This window comes from Callithrix jacchus, chromosome 9 (genome assembly GCF_049354715.1).
Source record: "Callithrix jacchus isolate 240 chromosome 9, calJac240_pri, whole genome shotgun sequence".
Taxonomy (NCBI): domain Eukaryota; kingdom Metazoa; phylum Chordata; class Mammalia; order Primates; family Cebidae; genus Callithrix; species Callithrix jacchus.
Window position 1 is genome coordinate 68,163,020 of NC_133510.1, and position 18,603 is coordinate 68,181,622.

The window sequence follows — 18,603 nt, forward strand, 5'->3', positions numbered from 1 at the left end:
GGCCACAGGCTAATGAATGGCAGATTTGGGACTAAGGCCCAAAAATTCAGACTTTCACTTTTATGTGATTCTCAAGGTCATTTCTCCTGGAGGCTGAACTAGTTTATAATGGGTTCATAGGAAATGCTAAATTTTAATACAAGGGGAGGTGGAGGTGAAAAATATAAACATTATATATATTGCAGATTTCCACATGCTCTGTAGGATTGCCCCTTACTCTATCTCCCTCTGAGAATCCCCCATTCTTCCTAGATACTGAGGGAGATCCCATGGGCACACAATCCTACTAGAAAGTGAAATTTGGGCCGGGCGTGGTGGCTCATGCTTATAATCCCAACACTTTGGGAGGCTGAGGCAGGCATATCACATGAGCCCAGGAGTTCGACACGAGCCTGGCTAACATGGCAAAACCCCATCTCTACTAAAAATACAAAAATTAGCTGAACTTGGTGCACACGCCTATCATTACAGCTACTTGGGAGGCTGAAGCACAAAAATTGCTTGAATCTGGGAGGCAGAGGTTGCAGTGAGCTGAAATCTCAATACTGCACTCCAGCCTGGGCAAGAGAACAAGACCCTGTCTCAAAAAAACAAAAACAAAGGCCAGGCGCGGTGGATCACACCTGTAATCCCAGCACTTTGGGGGGCCAAGGTGGGTGAATCATGAAGTCAGGAGTTCAAGACCAGCCTGGCCAACATAGTGAAACCCCATCTCTACTAAAAATGCAAAAAATAAAAAATTAGGCATGCATGGTGTCAGGTGCCTGTAGTCCCAGCTACTTGGGAGGCTGAGCAAGGAAGATCATTTGAACCTGAGAGGTGGAGGTTGCAGCAAGCCGAGCTAGTGCCACTGTACTGCAGCCTGGGTGACACAGCGAGACTGTCTCAAAAACAAAACAAAAGAAAACAAAACCATAATAGCCCCAGTCTGTGGGGCGGGGGGCGGGGGGAACAAAAGTGAAATTTGATAATAGGACCCACGAATCTTACTCTCTGCTTGGTACTCTGTTACCTATATCCTGGCCACTAAAAAGTGAGTATCCACACTCTTTCTTGCTACCCTGATCAGGAGAGAATTGCCAAGCGGGGTCGGAAGCTCGTGGACTATGATAGTGCCCGACATCACCTGGAAGCAGTGCAGAATGCCAAGAAGAAAGACGAGGCCAAGACTGCTAGGGTAAAATGAAAACAGCAACAAAAACTAGTAACTCTTCCTGGTCTCTCTCTCCCCATGGTGGTAGCAGGTGGCTGGGCCAAGCTGGTTATGGGAAATTATAAATTCGGCTTCCAGTGTCCTGAAGGAAATCTGTTTCTTCTGACACTGATGCTATAAGGATAGTCAGAGTCTTGAGGCTGAGGAGGGCATGGTCAAGGGAAGAAAAGGGACGGCTCCTCATAAGGCTAGTGCCTAAAAAACGCAGAGGATGAAGCAGGTATGCTGTAGTCCTGCGTTCAGAATTAAGGGCGATTGTCTTGTCTCTTTTACCACTTAGGCAGAGGAAGAGTTCAACAAAGCCCAGACTGTATTTGAAGATCTGAACCAAGAACTGCTGGAGGAGCTGCCCATTCTTTATAATAGGTAATGACTGGAATTCAGAAAAGGTACCTTTGCTTCACACAAGGCACCTTGTGTGCCTTGACTGTAGGCAGATAAAAGTGTTTTAGATTTAAATTCCCACACCCCCACTTTTTTTTTTTTGAGACAGGGTCTCACTCTGTCACCCAGGCTGAAGTGCAGTGGTACTCAATATCAACTCACTGCAACCTCCACCTCCCTAGTTCAAGGGATTCTTATGCCTCAGCCATCCGAGTACCTGGGATTACAGGGATGTGCCACCACACTTGGCTAATTTTTTTTTTTTTTGTATTTTTAGTAGAGATGGGGTTTCACCATGTCGCCCAGGCTGGTCTCGAACTCCTGGCCTCAGTGATCTGCCTACCTTGGCCTCGCAAAGTTCTGGGATTATAGGTGTGAGCCATCAGGTGCAGCCAAATTTTCCACATTTAAAGTGAAATCTGAGCAGAAACTCCATTTGTATCCTTTTTTCTTTTTATTGTATAAGATATGCATTAATACAATTATAGTCAGAGTATTTTATACTGTCACTTATTAGTGTACATAGGATGGAGCCTTTTAATGAATACATGTATTCTAAAACATTATGTGACTCCTAATTAAAATAAAATTGAAATTTCATTTTATTGATTTATTTTGAGACAGGGTCTCATTCTGTTACCCAGGCTAGAGTGCAGCTCATTGCAACCTATGCCTCCCAGTTCAATCAATTCTCCCCCTTCAGCTTTCTGAGTAGCAGGGACTACAGGCACGTGCTACTACACCTGACTAATTTTTGTATTTCTTGGTAGAGACAGGTTTCACCCTGTTGGCCAGGCTGGTCTCAACGTCCTGACCTCAAGTGATCCATCTGCCTCTCAGCCTCCTAAAGTGCTGGGATTACAGGTGTGAAACACTGTGCCTGGCCTAGAAATGAAATTTAATAGTTTAAAAGTATACTTCCTTGATTCACTTACAGGAGAATTCCATTAATGTACATACAGATGTAGAAGTCCTGTATTCATAAAGGGAAAGAATAATTCTTGCTGTAATAATTATAATTAGATGGCCTTATATTAATATGGCTCTAAAAAATTATTCAAAGCCCTTTCATGTCTATTCAGTCTTCAAGAGCCCAAATCAAGTAACTCCATGAAACTGTTAAACTTTGGTGTCAACCTGAGCTGATATTGTCTCCCCTGGCCTTCCTGCTCCAAAGAATAAGGTGTGTTCCTGGCCCAGCTCAGATGAATCCAGATCCCAGAACATCCTGAGTGTGGGATATGGGATGGTTTTCTTTTAGGAGCCTTGGTGGTGGCTTTGGCTCAAGGTCCTACCTTGTATTTCCTATGCTTTACCCATATGTGTTTGTTGTTTTGCTTCCTAATAGTCGTATTGGCTGCTATGTGACCATCTTCCAAAACATTTCCAACTTGAGGGATGTCTTCTACAGGGAAATGAGCAAGGTGAGAAGCATCTGGCCAGTTGAGACTCCTAGGTGTGTTTTCTAGTAAATATGAAGGTAGCCTTGACTTACATAATTTCTTTTAATAACCATATTGACACCACAGATTTTGACTTTTATCTCATGATGAAATAAGAGCACTTGATTGTGTACTTAACTATATTAAAGCACATATATACACAATCAGAGGGCACTTTCATCTCCCTTAACAACTGAATAAGTACGTCCAAATTGGAGCTTTAGCATGAATAAAGGAGGTTAGGTCTATGGAAAGAAGAATTGAAATGGGGAACCCCATTGGGAAATCTCTATTGTTGCTAGGGACTATTTAAGGACAAGTCAATTTCTCGGGTGGTTGGTCTCAAATAAGACTAATCCTGTCAGTGACTGCCAGCCATATAACATAACTTATGAGGTCTTTTCTAGGCCTGAGATTCCAAGATTTTTTGCTACTACAATGTTAGTTATATTTACACACAGCTACAGATATTACTCTCCATAGTTTATTTGGCTAAAGTATGATTTGCCTAATTAATATTAAAAATGAGTTTTCATTCCCTGGATCACCTATGAGAAGCTAGAACCTCAAATCAGACATCAGTTATGGACCCTGCATTGAGACAGCTGCCAGTCTGTTGGAAAAGGCAGAACTTAGAACACAGAGAGACAAGGAAGAGGGGGTAGCAGGACAAGACCTGGATTCCAGTGTGCTAGACAGATGGAGAGGAATTCAGATTGGAGTTGAAAGGGAGGGGTTTTATTTTGGGAAACCATCTGAAGGGGAGGGGAGAAGGGATATATACTCTCGGGTTCCCAGTTGGCTAGCATCCCCTTCTTTCTCACTGGCTCTAGCTGAACCACAATCTGTACGAGGTGATGAGCAAACTGGAGAAGCAACATTCTAATAAAGTCTTTGTGGTGAAGGGACTATCAAGGTGAGCACCATTCAAGACTCTTTTCTGCTTCACTTGTCCCATGTGTGAATGTATTCAACATCCTCATCTCCAGTCCAGAATCCTGACCCATGCTTTATGTGGATATACATGATGATGTTTGTTGTTTGTACTATCCTCCTAGAAAAATTATTTTGCTTTTTACTAAATATTTCAAGGCCAGACCTGGTGGCTCAGGCCTATAATCCTGGTACTTTGGGAGGCTGAGGCAGGATAATTATTTGAGACCAGGATTTTGAGACCAGTCTGGGCAATGTAGTGAAATCTCATCTCTACAAAAAAGATTAAAAGAAAAAAAAAAATTAGCCAGGCACAGTGATGTGCACCTGTATTCCTAAGCAATTCAGGAGGCTGAGGCAGGAGAATTGCTTGAGCACAGGGGTTCTAGGCTGCAGTGAGCTATGATCATGCCACTGCACTCTAGCCTGGGTGACAGAGCAAGACCCTGTCTCTAAAAAAAAAAATTAAATATTTCAGACATAACTAAATGTATAAAGAATAACACAACAAATAGCCATGTACTTACCACCAAAGTTAAGAAATTGACTGTTATAAATATTACTACTAAATGTAGTAATAAATACTAAATGTAACATGCACATATTGTATTGTTCCACAGATACCTGCATACATAAAATATTGTTTTCCATGTTTTTAAGCTTTATATAAATGGACACATACTGTATATATTCTTCTGCAACTTCTTTTGTTCTCTTAGTATTGTTTGCAAGATTTTTCACTATTGCTACATGTTGCTATAATAGCTCTGCTGTTTCCTTTCTGTAGCTGTTATTGTATGCCTAGTTCATGATTTATTTCTTTATCCTCCTGCTAATTTAGGATGCTTGAGTTGTTTTCTAGGTTTTTGCTATTATAAATAATGTTGTGAGGAACATGTGTTACATTTCTCCCTGGGAATATTATCAAGAGTTTCTTTAGGGGCCGGGCGCGGTGGCTCAAGCCTGTAATCCCAGCACTTTGGGAGGCTGAGGCGGGTGGATCACGAGGTCGAGAGATCGAGACCAACCTGGTCAACGTGGTGAAACCCCGTCTCTACTAAAAATACAAAAAATTAGCTGGGCATGGTGGCGCGTGCCTGTAATCCTGGCTACTCAGGAGGCTGAGGCAGGAGAATTGCCTGAACCCAGGAGGCGGAGGTTGCGGTGAGCCGAGATCGCGCCATTGCACTCCAGCCTGGGTAACAAGAGCGAAACTCCGTCTCAAAAAAAAAAAAAAAAAAGTTTCTTTAGGGTCTGTACTTGGAGCGGGATTGTTGAGTCATAAGATCTGTCATGGGGGCTTCTCGACCCTTATGAGATATTGCCACATTGCTCCGCAAGGTGGTTGTTCTAGTTTACTACCCATCAGCCATGAGTGAGAGCCCTCATGAGTCCACATTCTCACTACATGTGAAATTGTCAGACTTCTTCATTCTTACAAGCTCATGGGTATGAAATGGAATATTTTTGCAGTTTTAAGTCACAGCTTCATGATTGCTAGTTACCTTGAGCATCTTTGCATGTTATTGGCCATATAAGGTTCCTGTTCTGTGACTTTCCTATGTATCATTTTCCCATTTTTCAATTAGGTTGTTGACCTTTTTTAAAAAATTGATCTATATTAGTTTTTGTTTGCTGGTATATTCAGGATTCTAATTCTGAATGCTCAAGGACAAGCATGGCATCCAACACATAGTAGGTACTTGATAAATGTTATAGTTGGTTCTTTTGTTTGTGGTAGTTTTGTTTTATAAAGTTGCCACACACACTGAACATTGAACCACTGCTCATAGGGGAAGCACAGGTTTCTTTCTGTGAGGCCCTGGTCACAACAGTTTCATCAACCACCCAACACATAACCTTGTTTTATGTGAGTTTCTGTTTAAAGACACTTTAGTATATATTATTAATTCATTAATATTGAACTCACGACCAGCAGCATTGTAACTCATACCTGAATGAAGCTTACCTAATACATGTATTTTCTCTGGAAGGCACATCAGAGTCTTCTTGCACTTAGCACTACAGCTTGGGGGCCATTTTAAGTAGCAAAATCACCAACAAAAAGCTCAAAGTTAGGAAAACCTGGTGAAAAGGACACTTGTTTACAGTTTGAGAACGGAAACAAGAAGGGACATGGTTGCCTTGTTAGACTTTTTCTGGAAAGTGCATGGCAGGCAACTCATTCTTCACCACTTGCACGTGTCCAGTAGAAACTGGGAAAGCACCATAAGCATTGATTTGGGGGTTCCAAATAAATAAGTAGGTTAATTCACAAATATGAAATCTGTGTAGATCAACTGTATATCACCCATTCATCTTTGCCCCAGAGGAAATGTTTGCTGACATTTTGCAGTGTTTCTTTCCAGTCTTTCTCTGTACATATTTTTATATTTTTACATAATTGAGTTCATGATATAGATAAAATTTTGGCCTTTTTTTGCTTCACTCTATAAGTGTTATTATAAACTATGCAAACTTTCTAACATTTCAAATTGCTTAATTCTGGTTTTTTATTACATGCATCGTAATTTATGTTTGCATATTTACATTGCTTCTGGTTTTTAGCTGTTCTGAATCTGAACACCCTTCCTTTTTTAGTGGCAGCAGGCGCTCTTTAGTCATTTCTCCCCCAGTTCGAACATCTACAGCCTCCAGTCCACTTAACTCACCTACTAGTTGCTCTACACTTTCCTTGAAGAGTGAGAATGAATTTGTCTCAGCAACTGAAGATCTGGCACCTGTTGCAGCCCAGGGGGAAGGCAATTCTGAGATCAAGGAGCTCTTAGAAGATGAGGAAATAGAGAAGGAAGGATCTGAAGCAAGCTCCTCTGAGGAAGAAGAGCCTCTACCAGCCTGTAATGGCCCCGCCCAGGCCCAGCCCTCTCTTGCCATTGAAAGTGCCAAGTCCCAGGAGGAAGTTCTCCCCAACTCCCCAACTCCATCACCAGGCAGAGCCCTGAGCTCTTCAGGGCAACCTTCATCATCTGCCACAGAAGTCATCCTCCGAACCCGCACTGCAAGTGAAGGATCTGAACAACCAAATAAGAGAGCCTCTATCCAGAGGACCTCAGCACCCCCTTGTAGGCCTCCTCCACCCAGGGCCACTCCAAGCCCCAGGCCCTCCTCAGGGAACATACCCTCCAGCCCTCCAGCCTCTGGAGAGTGTTCACCCACCAGCTCTAGGGCTTCCTTGGAGAGTGGGACTTCAAGTCCTAGGACCTCCCTAGAGGTGTCTCCTAATCCAGAACCACCAGAGAAGCCAGTAAGAACTCTTGAGGCCAAAGAAAATGAAAACATCCAGAACCCTGAAGAAGTTTGCACTTCCCCTGCCTTAATGACATCTCAGGTAAGAGTGGTTCTAGTTGGGTCTTTTATTATTTATTTATGCATGCCTGCACGCTAGGGTCTCACTCTGGCACCCAGGCTGGAGTGTAATGGTGCCATCACAGCTCATTGCAGCCTCGACCTTCCAAGCTCAAGTGATCCACTCCGCATAGAGATAGGGTCTCCCTATGTTGCCCAGGCTGGTCTTGAATTCCTGGCCTCAAGTGATCCACCTGGGTCTCCCAAGGTACTGGGTTGACAGACGTGAGCCACTGCACCTGGCTCCAGTAGGGTCTTTATACCCTTTTATAACCTCCATGTAGGTCATCTTTACTATAGTCAGAATATTCTTGGACACATTTTTTGGTTCTGGGACTGTTTCATGTCTTCATAACAATTAATTTAGTAATCTAGTTTTAGGGTAATTGACTTCTCTAAGGGGCTTATCTCTAGTAGTGTTATGAGCAGATTCTTACTAATTTCTTTCTTTTCCTCCAAGTTCTGGGAGTTCCTAGTATAAAGAACCTATAGTTGAAGCCAGGTGTGGTAGCTCATATCTATAATTCCAGCAATTTGGGAGGCTGAGGCAGGCAGATCACTTGAGGTCAGGCTTTCAGGATCAGCCTGGCCAACACAGTAAAACCCTATCTCTACTAAGAATACAAAAATAAGCCAGGCATGGTGGTATCTGTAGTCCCAGCTACTTAGAAAGCACAAGAACACAAGAATCGCTTGAACCCAGGAGGCAGAGGTTGCAGTAAGCCGAGATCATGTCACTGCACTCCAGCCTAGGCAACAGAGTGAGACTGTATCTCAAAGAAAAGAAAAGAAAAAGAAAAAAAACTAATACAAAAGAAAGAAAAAAACAACAATCAATAAATAAATAACATTTAAAAAATAAAGAACCAATAGTTGGAATCCTGAGCTTTACCTTCTTTAATAGAAGCAGGAGGGTGGGTCTCACTTCAATTCATCATACCTGTGACTATGGTAGATAGACCTTGAAAGAAATGGCAGCAAATTTCCAGGGTGTATCTTCTCTAATGAGAAGACTAGAAGCAAGGACTCACAGAGAATAGCTGCTTAGACCACCCATCTACCACCCCCCCCCAAAAAAAAGAACTCACAGAGGGAAGTAAAACAAAAAGGACAGCCTTTTGAAAAGGCTGCTCCCTACTTAGGAGGCTGAGGCAGGAGGATTGCTGGAGCTTATGAGGTCGAGGCTGCAGTGAGTACCACTACACCCCAGCCTGGGCACCAGAGTGAGACCCTTTTGAAAAAAAAATTGAGAGATGCCAACCCATTGGAAAGCAACTAGTTCTGTAAAGGATCTGTAAATCAAGTGTATTCTTTTCTTTCTTTCTTTGTTTTGAGACAGGGTCTCACTCTGTCACCCAGGCTGGAATGCTATCACAACTCACTACAGACTTGACCTCTCTGGTCCCCAGTGATCTTCCCACCTTAGCCTCCCAACTAGCTGGTACTACAGGCACATGCCACCACACTTGCTTCATTTTTGTATTTTTGGTAGAGATGGGGTTTCTCCATGTTGCCCAGGCTGGCTTCAAACTCCTGGGCTCCAGTAATCCTCCCACCTCCACCTCCCAAAGGGCTGGTCTTATGGGTGTGAGCCACCATGCCCGGCCTCAAGTCATATTCTAGTCACATTACATAGAAAGGCTATCATATAGGGATTTGACTTGTTCTGTGACATTCCAGAGGGCAGAGGCAGACGCTATGTATAAAGTCTTTTTTTAAGATACATTTTAGATCAATACAAGAAGAACTTTCAACAATTAGCTCCATTTTAAAATGGGATGAAAAAAAATATTGTGGCAGGCAAAGGAGATACAAGGGGCTGTCAAAAAAGAAATGGGATGGGCCACTTTGAGAATTAGTTCTCTTTCCTTGATGTTAAGAGCTAAGCATATATGATCTCCAGTCAGGTACATTGTAGAGAGGATTATGGTGAGATGTCTGACTAGATGGGACCAAGATTTACTCATTCATTCTGCAATTACTTACTGAGTCCCTACTATGTGCCTGGCACTTTTCTAGGAGTTGGGGTATGATACTGAACAAAACAAAATTCCCTGCCTTCCTGGGACTTAACATTTTAGTGCAGGAAGACAGACCAAAAAAAGAATAAATAAAATTACAATCTAGTAATAATAAGTGAAATGAAGAAAAATTAAGTAGGGAAGGGCACAGGGAGTGGGAGCTAAGTTGCAAGTTTGTGGAGTGGTCAGCAGTGACATGTGAGCAATGAAGAAGGCTAGCACGTGAGCCATGTGGATATTTGGGAGAAGCGTGCGTCATTTCTGGCACTTGCTAGATCACACCATCCTCCTACTGCCTGTGTCTGACAGAGGCTACCTCAGGAGTCTCTTGCTATCTGAGAGGAGCTAACATGGACCAAGGGTACAGGGATGGCTTCCGGGCGGGGGAAGGTGTGGGACTCTCTCCTCCATTGTTCACTTTGATTCACAGATTGCTTCAGAGCCTGGAGAGGCAAAGACGATAGAAGACAAGGAAGAGGATAATAAGCTTGTCTCAGCTGACTCCTCCGAGGTACTAAAAGTCTAAGTCATCTACATGATTATGCCCTATTTTTTTTATACATTAAAATTTATTGGCCGGGCGTGGTGGCTCAAGCCTGTAATCCCAGCACTTTGGGAGGCCGAGGCGGGTGGATCACGAGGTCAACAGATTGAGACCATCCTGGTCAACATGGTGAAACCCCGTCTCTACTAAAAATTACAAAAAATTAGCTGGGCATGGTGACGCGTGCCTGTAATCCCAGCTACTCAGGAGGCTGAGGCAGGAGAATTGCCCGAACCCAGGGGGCGGAGGTTGCGGTGAGCCGAGATCGCGCCATTGCACTCCAGCCTGGGTAACAAGAGCAAAACTCCGTCTCAAAAAAAAAATTTATTTTTCCTGTTCCAGAAGTATAGCTTTCAGATGCCCTCAGTCTTGATTCACTTGAAGCACTGATGGCCCTAACAGAGCAAGATGTAAAACTTTCTTTTTGAGACAGAGTTTTGCTCTTGTTACCCAGGCTGGAGTGCAGTGGCGTGATTTCAGCTCACTGCAACCTCCACCTCCTGGGTTCAGGCAATTCTCCTGCCTCAGCCTCCTGAGTAGCTGGGATTACAGGCACGCGCCACCATGCCCAGCTAATTTTTTTTTTTTTTGTATTTTTAGTAGAGACAGGGTTTCACCATGTTGACCAGGACGGTCTCCATCTCTTGACCTCGTGATCCACCTGCCTCGGCCTCCCAAAGTGCTGGGATTACAGGCTTGAGCCACCGCACCCGGGCAAGATGTAAAACTTTTCTTCAAGTCAGGCTCAGTGGTGCAAGTCTGTAATCCCAGCTACTTGGGAAGCTGGAGTACATCACTTGAGCCCAGGTGTTCAAGGCCATAGTATGCTATGATCGCACCAGTGAATAGCCACTGCACTCCAGCCTGGGCAACATAGTGAGATCCCATCTCTTTAAAAATATTTAATAAAAAGAACTGGGTGCAATGCCTCAGCCTCCCAAAGTGGCTGTAATCCTATCACTTTGGGAGGCTGAGGCAAATGGATCACTTGAGCCCAGGAGTTCAAGACCAGCCAGAGCAACATAGCAAAAACTCATTTCTACAAAAAAATACAAAAATTAGCCAGGCATGGTGTCATGTGCCTATGGCCCCAGCTACTTGGGAAGCTAAGATAGAATCACCTGAGCCCAGGGAGACTGAGGCTACCGTGAGCCATGATTGCGCCACTGCCCTCCAGCCTGGGCAACAGAGTGAGACCCCATCTCAAAAAAAGACTTTTTAAAATTAATAATAAAAAGAACTTTTCCTTGTTCAATTTCTAGTCTGAGGCAGCTGTGCTGATGGAGAGAGGTAGGCAAGACATGTGGATAGTGAATAAGTGCAGGATAAATGCAGGGTTTTGAGTAGGTAAAGTATAGCCACTTCTCATTTTTCTGCACTGAAAAGAGCAACTCAATGGTTGAATTGATTTCAGTTTGACTTTGCAATGTATTATATGATTTTAGATGGAGACAGTAATAGAGTGACCTTTTGTTTGCCTCTGGGGAATAATAAAACAAGCTTGCATTCTCGGAGTAATCTTTTGGAAAGGAAGAGTTTAATGGGAGCCAAGACTCTTTCTGACCATTTTAAGGAACACTGTCCTCCCTGGTAAAAGAGTACAGGATACACTCTCCTTTCCCCTGAGTCTGTCTCCTTATATTTGAGATTTACAATATTTCCTTACTCTTAGCCTCTCTGGTGGGATCGCTTTGGTCATTGGCTAAGGAGAAATATTTTTCCTATAGAATTAAGCAACTAGAGCATCTTAGGTCCTACCCTATTTGTGTCATTAATCCTCTGAAGCCTGTGTCCTACAAGATATGCTCACTTCCCTTGCAGATGCATTATAAATCATATTTTCTCTCAGGCAGAATTATGGACATGTCACATGTAAAAATGGGTAAATATGAATATAACTGGGGGAAAACATAGCCATTTTTGAAAAAAAATTACTGAGAAAAATCTGTTCTTACTTACCATTTGAATCATCTCAGAGAGATGGAAGGTTTTGATAACTTTCTGGGAGGTGATGTAACATCACCTTTAAGCTAATTCACGACCTGGAAAGAGAGGGAGTAAGAAGAAAGAAAATGTCCTTGAAAAAGAAATCATGGACGTTCAAGTGGTTCTCACACTGTTCGAAATTGGTTTTGTTGGCTGGGTGCCGTGTCTCACGCCTGTAATCCCAGCACTTTAGGAGGCTGAGGCAGGTGGATCACTTGAGGTCAGGAGTTTGAGACCAGCCTGGTCAACATAGTGAAGCCTCGTCTATACTAAAAATACAAAAATTAGTCGAGTGTGTTGGCAGGGAGGCACCTGTAATCCCAGCTACTTGGGAGGCTGAGGCAGGAGAATTGCCTGAACCCAGGAAGCAGAGGTTGCGGTGAACCAAGATCATGCCACTGCCCTCCAGCCTGGGCGACAGAACCAGATTCCTTCTCAAAAAAAAGAAAAAAGAAAACAACAACAACAAAAAGATTGGTTCTGCTTTTAAAGTATGGATTTTATAGTTTGTTAATTAAATTTCTTGTTTAGTCTCACTCTGTCGCCTAGGCTGGAATGCAGTGATGTGATTTCTATTCACTGCAACCTCCACATCCTGGGTTCAAGCGATTCTCCTACCTCCGCCTCCCAAGTAGTAGCTGAGACTGCAGGCATGTGCCACCATGCCTGACTAATTTTTTGTGTTTTTAGTAGAGACAGGGTTTCACCATGTTAGCCAGGATGGTCTCAATCTTCTGACCTCGTGATTCACCCACCTTGGCCTCCCAAGGTGCTGAAATCAGGCGTGAGCCACCACGCCCGGCCTAAATTTCATTTTTTTTTTAAACCTCACAGGGTCTTTCCCTAGCATATAAGTTTCTAAGCAGGGCTTTCTTTTTTTAAAAGAAAATATGTTTTTTAGAGATGATCTCACTATGTTGCCCAGACTAGAGTGCAGTGGGTATTCACAAGTACACTACAACCTTGATACTCCTGGCCTCAAGTGATTCTCCTGCCTCAGCCTCTTGAGGAGGTGGGACTACAGGCATGCACCCTACACATGGCCTAGACTGGGCTTCCTATACCTTGGGTTCCCATCTCAGAACCTAAAATTTTTCCCACAGAAATCATTTTACCACTTGCTTCTCCTAACTGCTTATCACGAATTAGGATCACTTGAGTGTGAGAGTTGCAGTATGTTCTTGAGGAGGGTTCATCTAAAAGTGGCAGGTAGTAGTCATAAGACCTCACACTCCCATGTAGATACACATCTACACCATGTCACACAGATCACATGGTGTTTGATCATGGAAATAACTCTGGAATCCAAATAACTGGTTTCCTGTCGCAGCAAGTCTTTTTACCCTTTGAATCTTGGTTTCTTCATCTGTAAAAGAGGATGGATGAAAGCCTTTCCCGACGCCTTCAGGCTTAGATGAAACAACACTGTATGTTTGCCCTTTGTAATAGTACAAATAATGAGACCCTTGTAAAGTATAAGGCACAGAAGACACTTCTACACTGAGAGTCTGGAAAGGTTGAGTTACCTCTGACTGGCAGAATTCTTCTCTTTGTAGGGCCAAGACCAGCTTGAAGTCTCCATGGTACCAGACAAGAGCAACCTCACAGCACCTGAACGTCAAGAAGAGGTAAGACCAGATATACAGAGAATAGATTGGGCATTAGTTTGACAGGGGTTTGGCAATAGGCTGGAATCCTCACCAGAGGATACAAGATGAATCCAGCAGTGAACCATACCCTCAGGGCAGTCAAGCAGGTGGGAACCAGAGGAAGCAAGAATGAACTAGGACTTCAGGGTGTCTCTGTGCTCATTTCCCTATGCCTGACCTAGCCCTATCTCCTAGGCATGTATTTAATTAAACCTCGAATTATTTCAGGAGTTAAAGGGGTTAAGATATTTAAAAAAAAAGATACAGGGCCGGGCACAGTGGCTCATGCCTGTAATCCCAGCACTTTGGGAGGCTGAGGCAGGCAGATGACGAGGTCAGTTTGAGACCAGCATGGCCAATATGGTGAAACTCTGCCCTAAATATACAAAAATTAGCTGGGCTTGGTGGTACTCACCTGTAGTCCCAGCTATTCCGGAGGGTGAGGCAGAAGAATTGCTTGAATCCAGGAGACAGAGGCTGCAACAAGCCGAGATTGCACCAGTACACTCCAGCCTGGGTGACAGAGCCAGACTCCATCTCAAAAAAGAAAAAAAATTTAGAGACAATATCACCCTGTCACCTAAGCTGGAGTGCAGTGGGGCATGATCATAGCTCACTGTATCCTCAAACTCCTGAGCTCAAGTTGATCCTCCTGAGACTCCATCTTAAAAAGAAAAAAAGTCATATGTATATTATACAGTAATGTGTTGCTTAACAACAGGGATATGATCTGAGAAATGCATTATTAGGCGATTTTGTTATTGTTTGCATCTGTATGGTATATAGCCTATTGCTCCTAGGCTGAAAATCTATACAGCATGTTACTGTACTGAATGCTGTAGGCAGTTGTGACACCATGGTAAATATGGTAAATATTTGTGTATCTAACCATAGAAAAGTACAGTAAAAATATCATAATAGATAAAAAGTGATACACTTGTATAAGGCACTATCATGAATGGACCTTGCAGAACTGGAAGCTGCTCTGGGTGAGTGAGTGAGTAAATGGTGAGTGAATGTGAAAGCCGATGGCATTACTGTACACCACTGTAAACTATAAACACTGTACACTTAGGCTACACTATTAAAATGTATTTTTCTTTCTTTTGAGATGGAGTTTCATTTTTTTTTTTTCTGTGACGGAGTCTTGCTCTTGCTCTGTCGCCAGGCTGGAATGCAGTGGCAAATCCCGGCTCACTGTAACCTCTACCTCCTAAGTTCAAGCAATTCTCCTGCCTCAGCCTCCCAAGTAGCTAGGACTATAGGCATGTGCCACCACACCCAGCTGATTTTTGTATTTTTAGTAGAGACGGGGTTTCATCATATTGGCCAGGTTGGTCTTGATCTCTTGACCTCGTGATCCACCCACCTCGGCCTCCCAAAGTGCTGGGATTACAGGCGTGAGCCACTGTGCCCGGCTGATGGAGTTTCATTCTTCTTACCCAGGCTGGAGTGCAGTGGTGCCGTCTCGGCTCATAGCAACCTCTGCCTCCCAGGTTTAAGTGATTCTCCTACCTCAGCCTCCCAAGAAGCTGGGGTTACAGGCATGCACCACCACACCTAGCTAATTTTGTATTTTTAGTAGAGACTGGGATTGCAGGCATGCACCACCACACCTGGCTAATTTTGTATTTTTAGTAGAGACAGGGTTTCTCCATGTTGGTCAGGCTGGTCTCGAACTCCTGACCTCAGGTGATCTGCCCACCTTGGCCTCCCAAAGTGCTGGGATTACAAGTGTGAGCCACTGCACCTGGCCAAAACATATTTTCTTTATATCCTTATTCTGTAAGCTTTTTTCTACATTTTTTCTGTTTTTTTGGAACTTTGTCAAAAACTAAGACACAGAGCTGGGTGTGGTGGCATGTACCTGTAGTAGTTCCAGCTATGCAGGAGGCTGAGGCAGGAGGATCACTTGAGCCCACAAGTCCAAATATAACCTGGGCAACATACCTAGACACCATCTATAAACAAATAAATAAAAATACACAAACATACATTGGCCTAGGGTCAGGATCATTCATATCACTGTCTTCTACCTTTACATCTTATCCCACTAGAAGATCTTGAGAGCATTACCACAAATGAAGCTGTCATCTCCTGTAATAACAATGCCTCCTCCTGAAGGACCTACTTGAGGATGTTTTACAGTTAATTTTTTTTTTTAATAAGCAGAATGTTTTTTTTTGAGACAGTCTTGCTCTGTTGCGCAGGGTAGAATGCAGTGGCATGATCTTGGTTCACTGCAAACTCTGCCTCCTGGGTTCAAGAGGTTCTCCTGCCTCAGCCTCCTGAGTAGCTGGAATTACAGGCGTGTGCCACCCGCCTGGCTAATTTTTGTATTTTTAGGAGAGATGGGGTTTCACCATGTTGGTCAGGCTGATCTTGAACTCCTGACCTCATGATCTGCCTACCTCAGCCTCCCAAAGTGCTGGGATTACAGGTGTGAACCACCATGCCCAGCCAATAAGCAGAACTTTTTTTAATAAGTAGGAATACACACTAAAATAATAATAAAATGTATTGTAGGCCGGGCATGGTAGCTCATGCCAGTAATCCCAGCACTTGGAGAGGCTGAGGCAGGCTTATCATTTGAGGCCTGGAGTTCAAGACCAGCCTGGCCAACATGGTAAAACCCCATCTCTACTAAAAATACAAAAATTAGCTGGGCATGGTGGCACACACCTGTAGTCCCAGCTACTTGGAATGGTGAGGCACAAGAACATGAGAATCCCTTGAACCTGGGATATGGAGACTGCAGTGAGCCGGGATTGTGCCACTGCACTCCAGCCTGAGTGATGGAGTGAGACTCTGTCTCAAAAACAATATATATAGAAAAATATTTTTTGAAGTATAGTATATTAGATGCATCAAGTAATATAGTTGTTATTGTCATCAATATTATGTACTGTACATAATGCATTTGCTATACTTTTTACAACTAGCAGCACTGTAGGTTTGTTTATACCAGCATCATCACAAATATGTAAATAATGTATTGGGCTGTGATGTTATGAAGGCTGCAATGTTGATAATAGCTGCCATGTCACTAGGCAGTAGAAATTTTTCAGCTCCATTATAATGTTATGGGACTACCTTTGTATATAGAGTCCATTGTTGACCAAAACGTCCTTATGCAGCATATGAGCTGTATGTATTTATATTTATTAACATACACACACAACACATAGCAGAAAATTATATCAGACAGAACAGTGATAGAAAATGGAGCCATTGAATTAGGCAAGTACAAAAATGCATTCTATAAAATAAGCTTACTAAGGATGACCGTGAAATTGGTTCCAGACTTTCTAAAATCCAATAAGAGAAAATCCGGTCAGTTAACCCAATTCATGACACTCATTCCTTCTTCTTCTTTTTTTTTTTTTTTTTTGATATTAGCGATCTAACTCACCAGAAATGATGCTCATTCCTTAAGAGAACAACAACTCCTACTAAGATGAAAAAGAGGCTGGGTGCAGTGGCTCACACCTGTACTCCCAACACTTTGGGAGGCTGAGGTGGAAGGATCACTTAGGCCCAGGAGTTCAAGACCATTCTAGGCAACAATATATATTTTTTGAAATGGAGTCTCATTCTGTTGCCCAGGCTGGAGTGCAGTAGCATGATCTTAGCTCACTGCAGCCTCCACCTCCCAGGTTCAGGCAATTCTCCTACCTCAGCCTCCCAAGCACCTGGGATTACAGACACATACCACCACACACAGGTAATTTTTGTATTTTTAGTAGAGACCGGGTTTTACCATGTTGGCCAGGCTGGTCTCAATTTCTTGACCTCAAATGATCTACCCACCTCAGCTTCCCAACGTATTGGGATTACAGGTGTGAGTCCCCACACTCAACTTCAAAAAATTGTTTAATAAATTAGCCAGGCATGGTTGTGTGTTCCTGTAGTCCTAGCTACTCAGAGGCTGAAGTGAGATCACCTAAGCCCAGGAGTTCAAGGCTACAGTTAGCTATGATTGTGCCACTATACCCTAGCCTGAGAGACAGAGCAAGACTATGTATCAAAAAGAAAAAAAAGAAAATTCTCCTGTGAATCATTATAAAGAAATGATGTAATGAACAATATCTGCAACAAGTCTTTGCAATAATCCCAACAACCAGTTTCAATTGCCTCCCTCAGGAGAGGCCAGTGGCATTACATGAAGTATAATTCAGTAGAAGCAAATTGAGTTTAACCCCTCCATAAGTCGTTGGTGGGAAGGCAAGGCAACACCTAACACAATCATGTTTACCTTCCAGGTTTCTACAAGTGAAAATGCACAACTCTGAAGAGAAACTGCCAAGACTCCCCCCACCCACACCTCCCCAGAGAAGCTCTTCAACCAGAGGGTATAAGTCAGAGGGAAATAAGAACCAGCATTCATCCCTGGGTTCTCAGTAGGAATGCTGGTGCTCTCTAAAGACCTGGCATTAATGGAGGTGGGGGAGCAGCCTTATGGGAGGAATGGAGAGAGGCAGGCTGGGGAGAAGAGAATATTAGACTCAGGGAATATTTAATTCAGGTTTAGCATTATTAGGATAAGACTTTATACATTAAAGCGAAACTATAATCACAATAAAAAGCAAAAGTATCTATAGACACAGACACTTGTCTATACAGAGACATCACCACACATACTCAGAGGATAGTGAACAAATCTGTCTTTGACTTATGACTCGTTTTGCAAGACTTAAAGCCAGAAGAACACATTTTCAGATTGTTAAATAAAGTCTGATTCTGACTCTCTGTGGATTATTTGACACAGGGCATTGTTCCAACTCAGCACACTGTTTTCCACTTAGGTACGGTTATTGATTCTGCCCCAGGTTCAGAAAGCTTTAGTCACATCCCTGACCCCAGCTCACCCTAACTCCTGACTGTAATTCTTTTATGATACCAAGGGCCACAGACTCTTCTTCATAATCCTGCATGTCCTCCCCACTTTGGTTGATAAGCAGATACACTTGGAAAGGGGTAATAACATTTTAGAGCTATATCTAGTGTTTACACTCTAGTACTTGGTGTAAGTAAGGGTCTGAGCACAAGAGAGGAAGATATGAAA

General features: G+C 43.1%; 1 protein-coding gene across 3 annotated transcripts in view; it reads left to right on the top strand.

Annotated features, from left to right (window-relative positions):
• BIN2 (bridging integrator 2) overlaps positions 1–18,282 on the top strand; it is a 43,390-nt gene extending 25,108 nt beyond the window's left edge. For all 3 annotated transcript variants that reach the window (XM_002752478.6, XM_035256741.3, XM_035256742.3), the window contains 8 exons: positions 1,070–1,177; positions 1,494–1,579; positions 2,946–3,021; positions 3,873–3,955; positions 6,574–7,321; positions 9,790–9,870; positions 13,446–13,517; positions 17,801–18,282. In XM_002752478.6, the coding sequence (XP_002752524.4) occupies positions 1,070–1,177; positions 1,494–1,579; positions 2,946–3,021; positions 3,873–3,955; positions 6,574–7,321; positions 9,790–9,870; positions 13,446–13,517; positions 17,801–17,830 (1,284 nt within the window). In that variant the 3' untranslated portion in view covers positions 17,831–18,282. The remainder of the gene's footprint in view (positions 1–1,069; positions 1,178–1,493; positions 1,580–2,945; positions 3,022–3,872; positions 3,956–6,573; positions 7,322–9,789; positions 9,871–13,445; positions 13,518–17,800) is intronic.
• Positions 18,283–18,603: the final 321 nt, after the last annotated feature.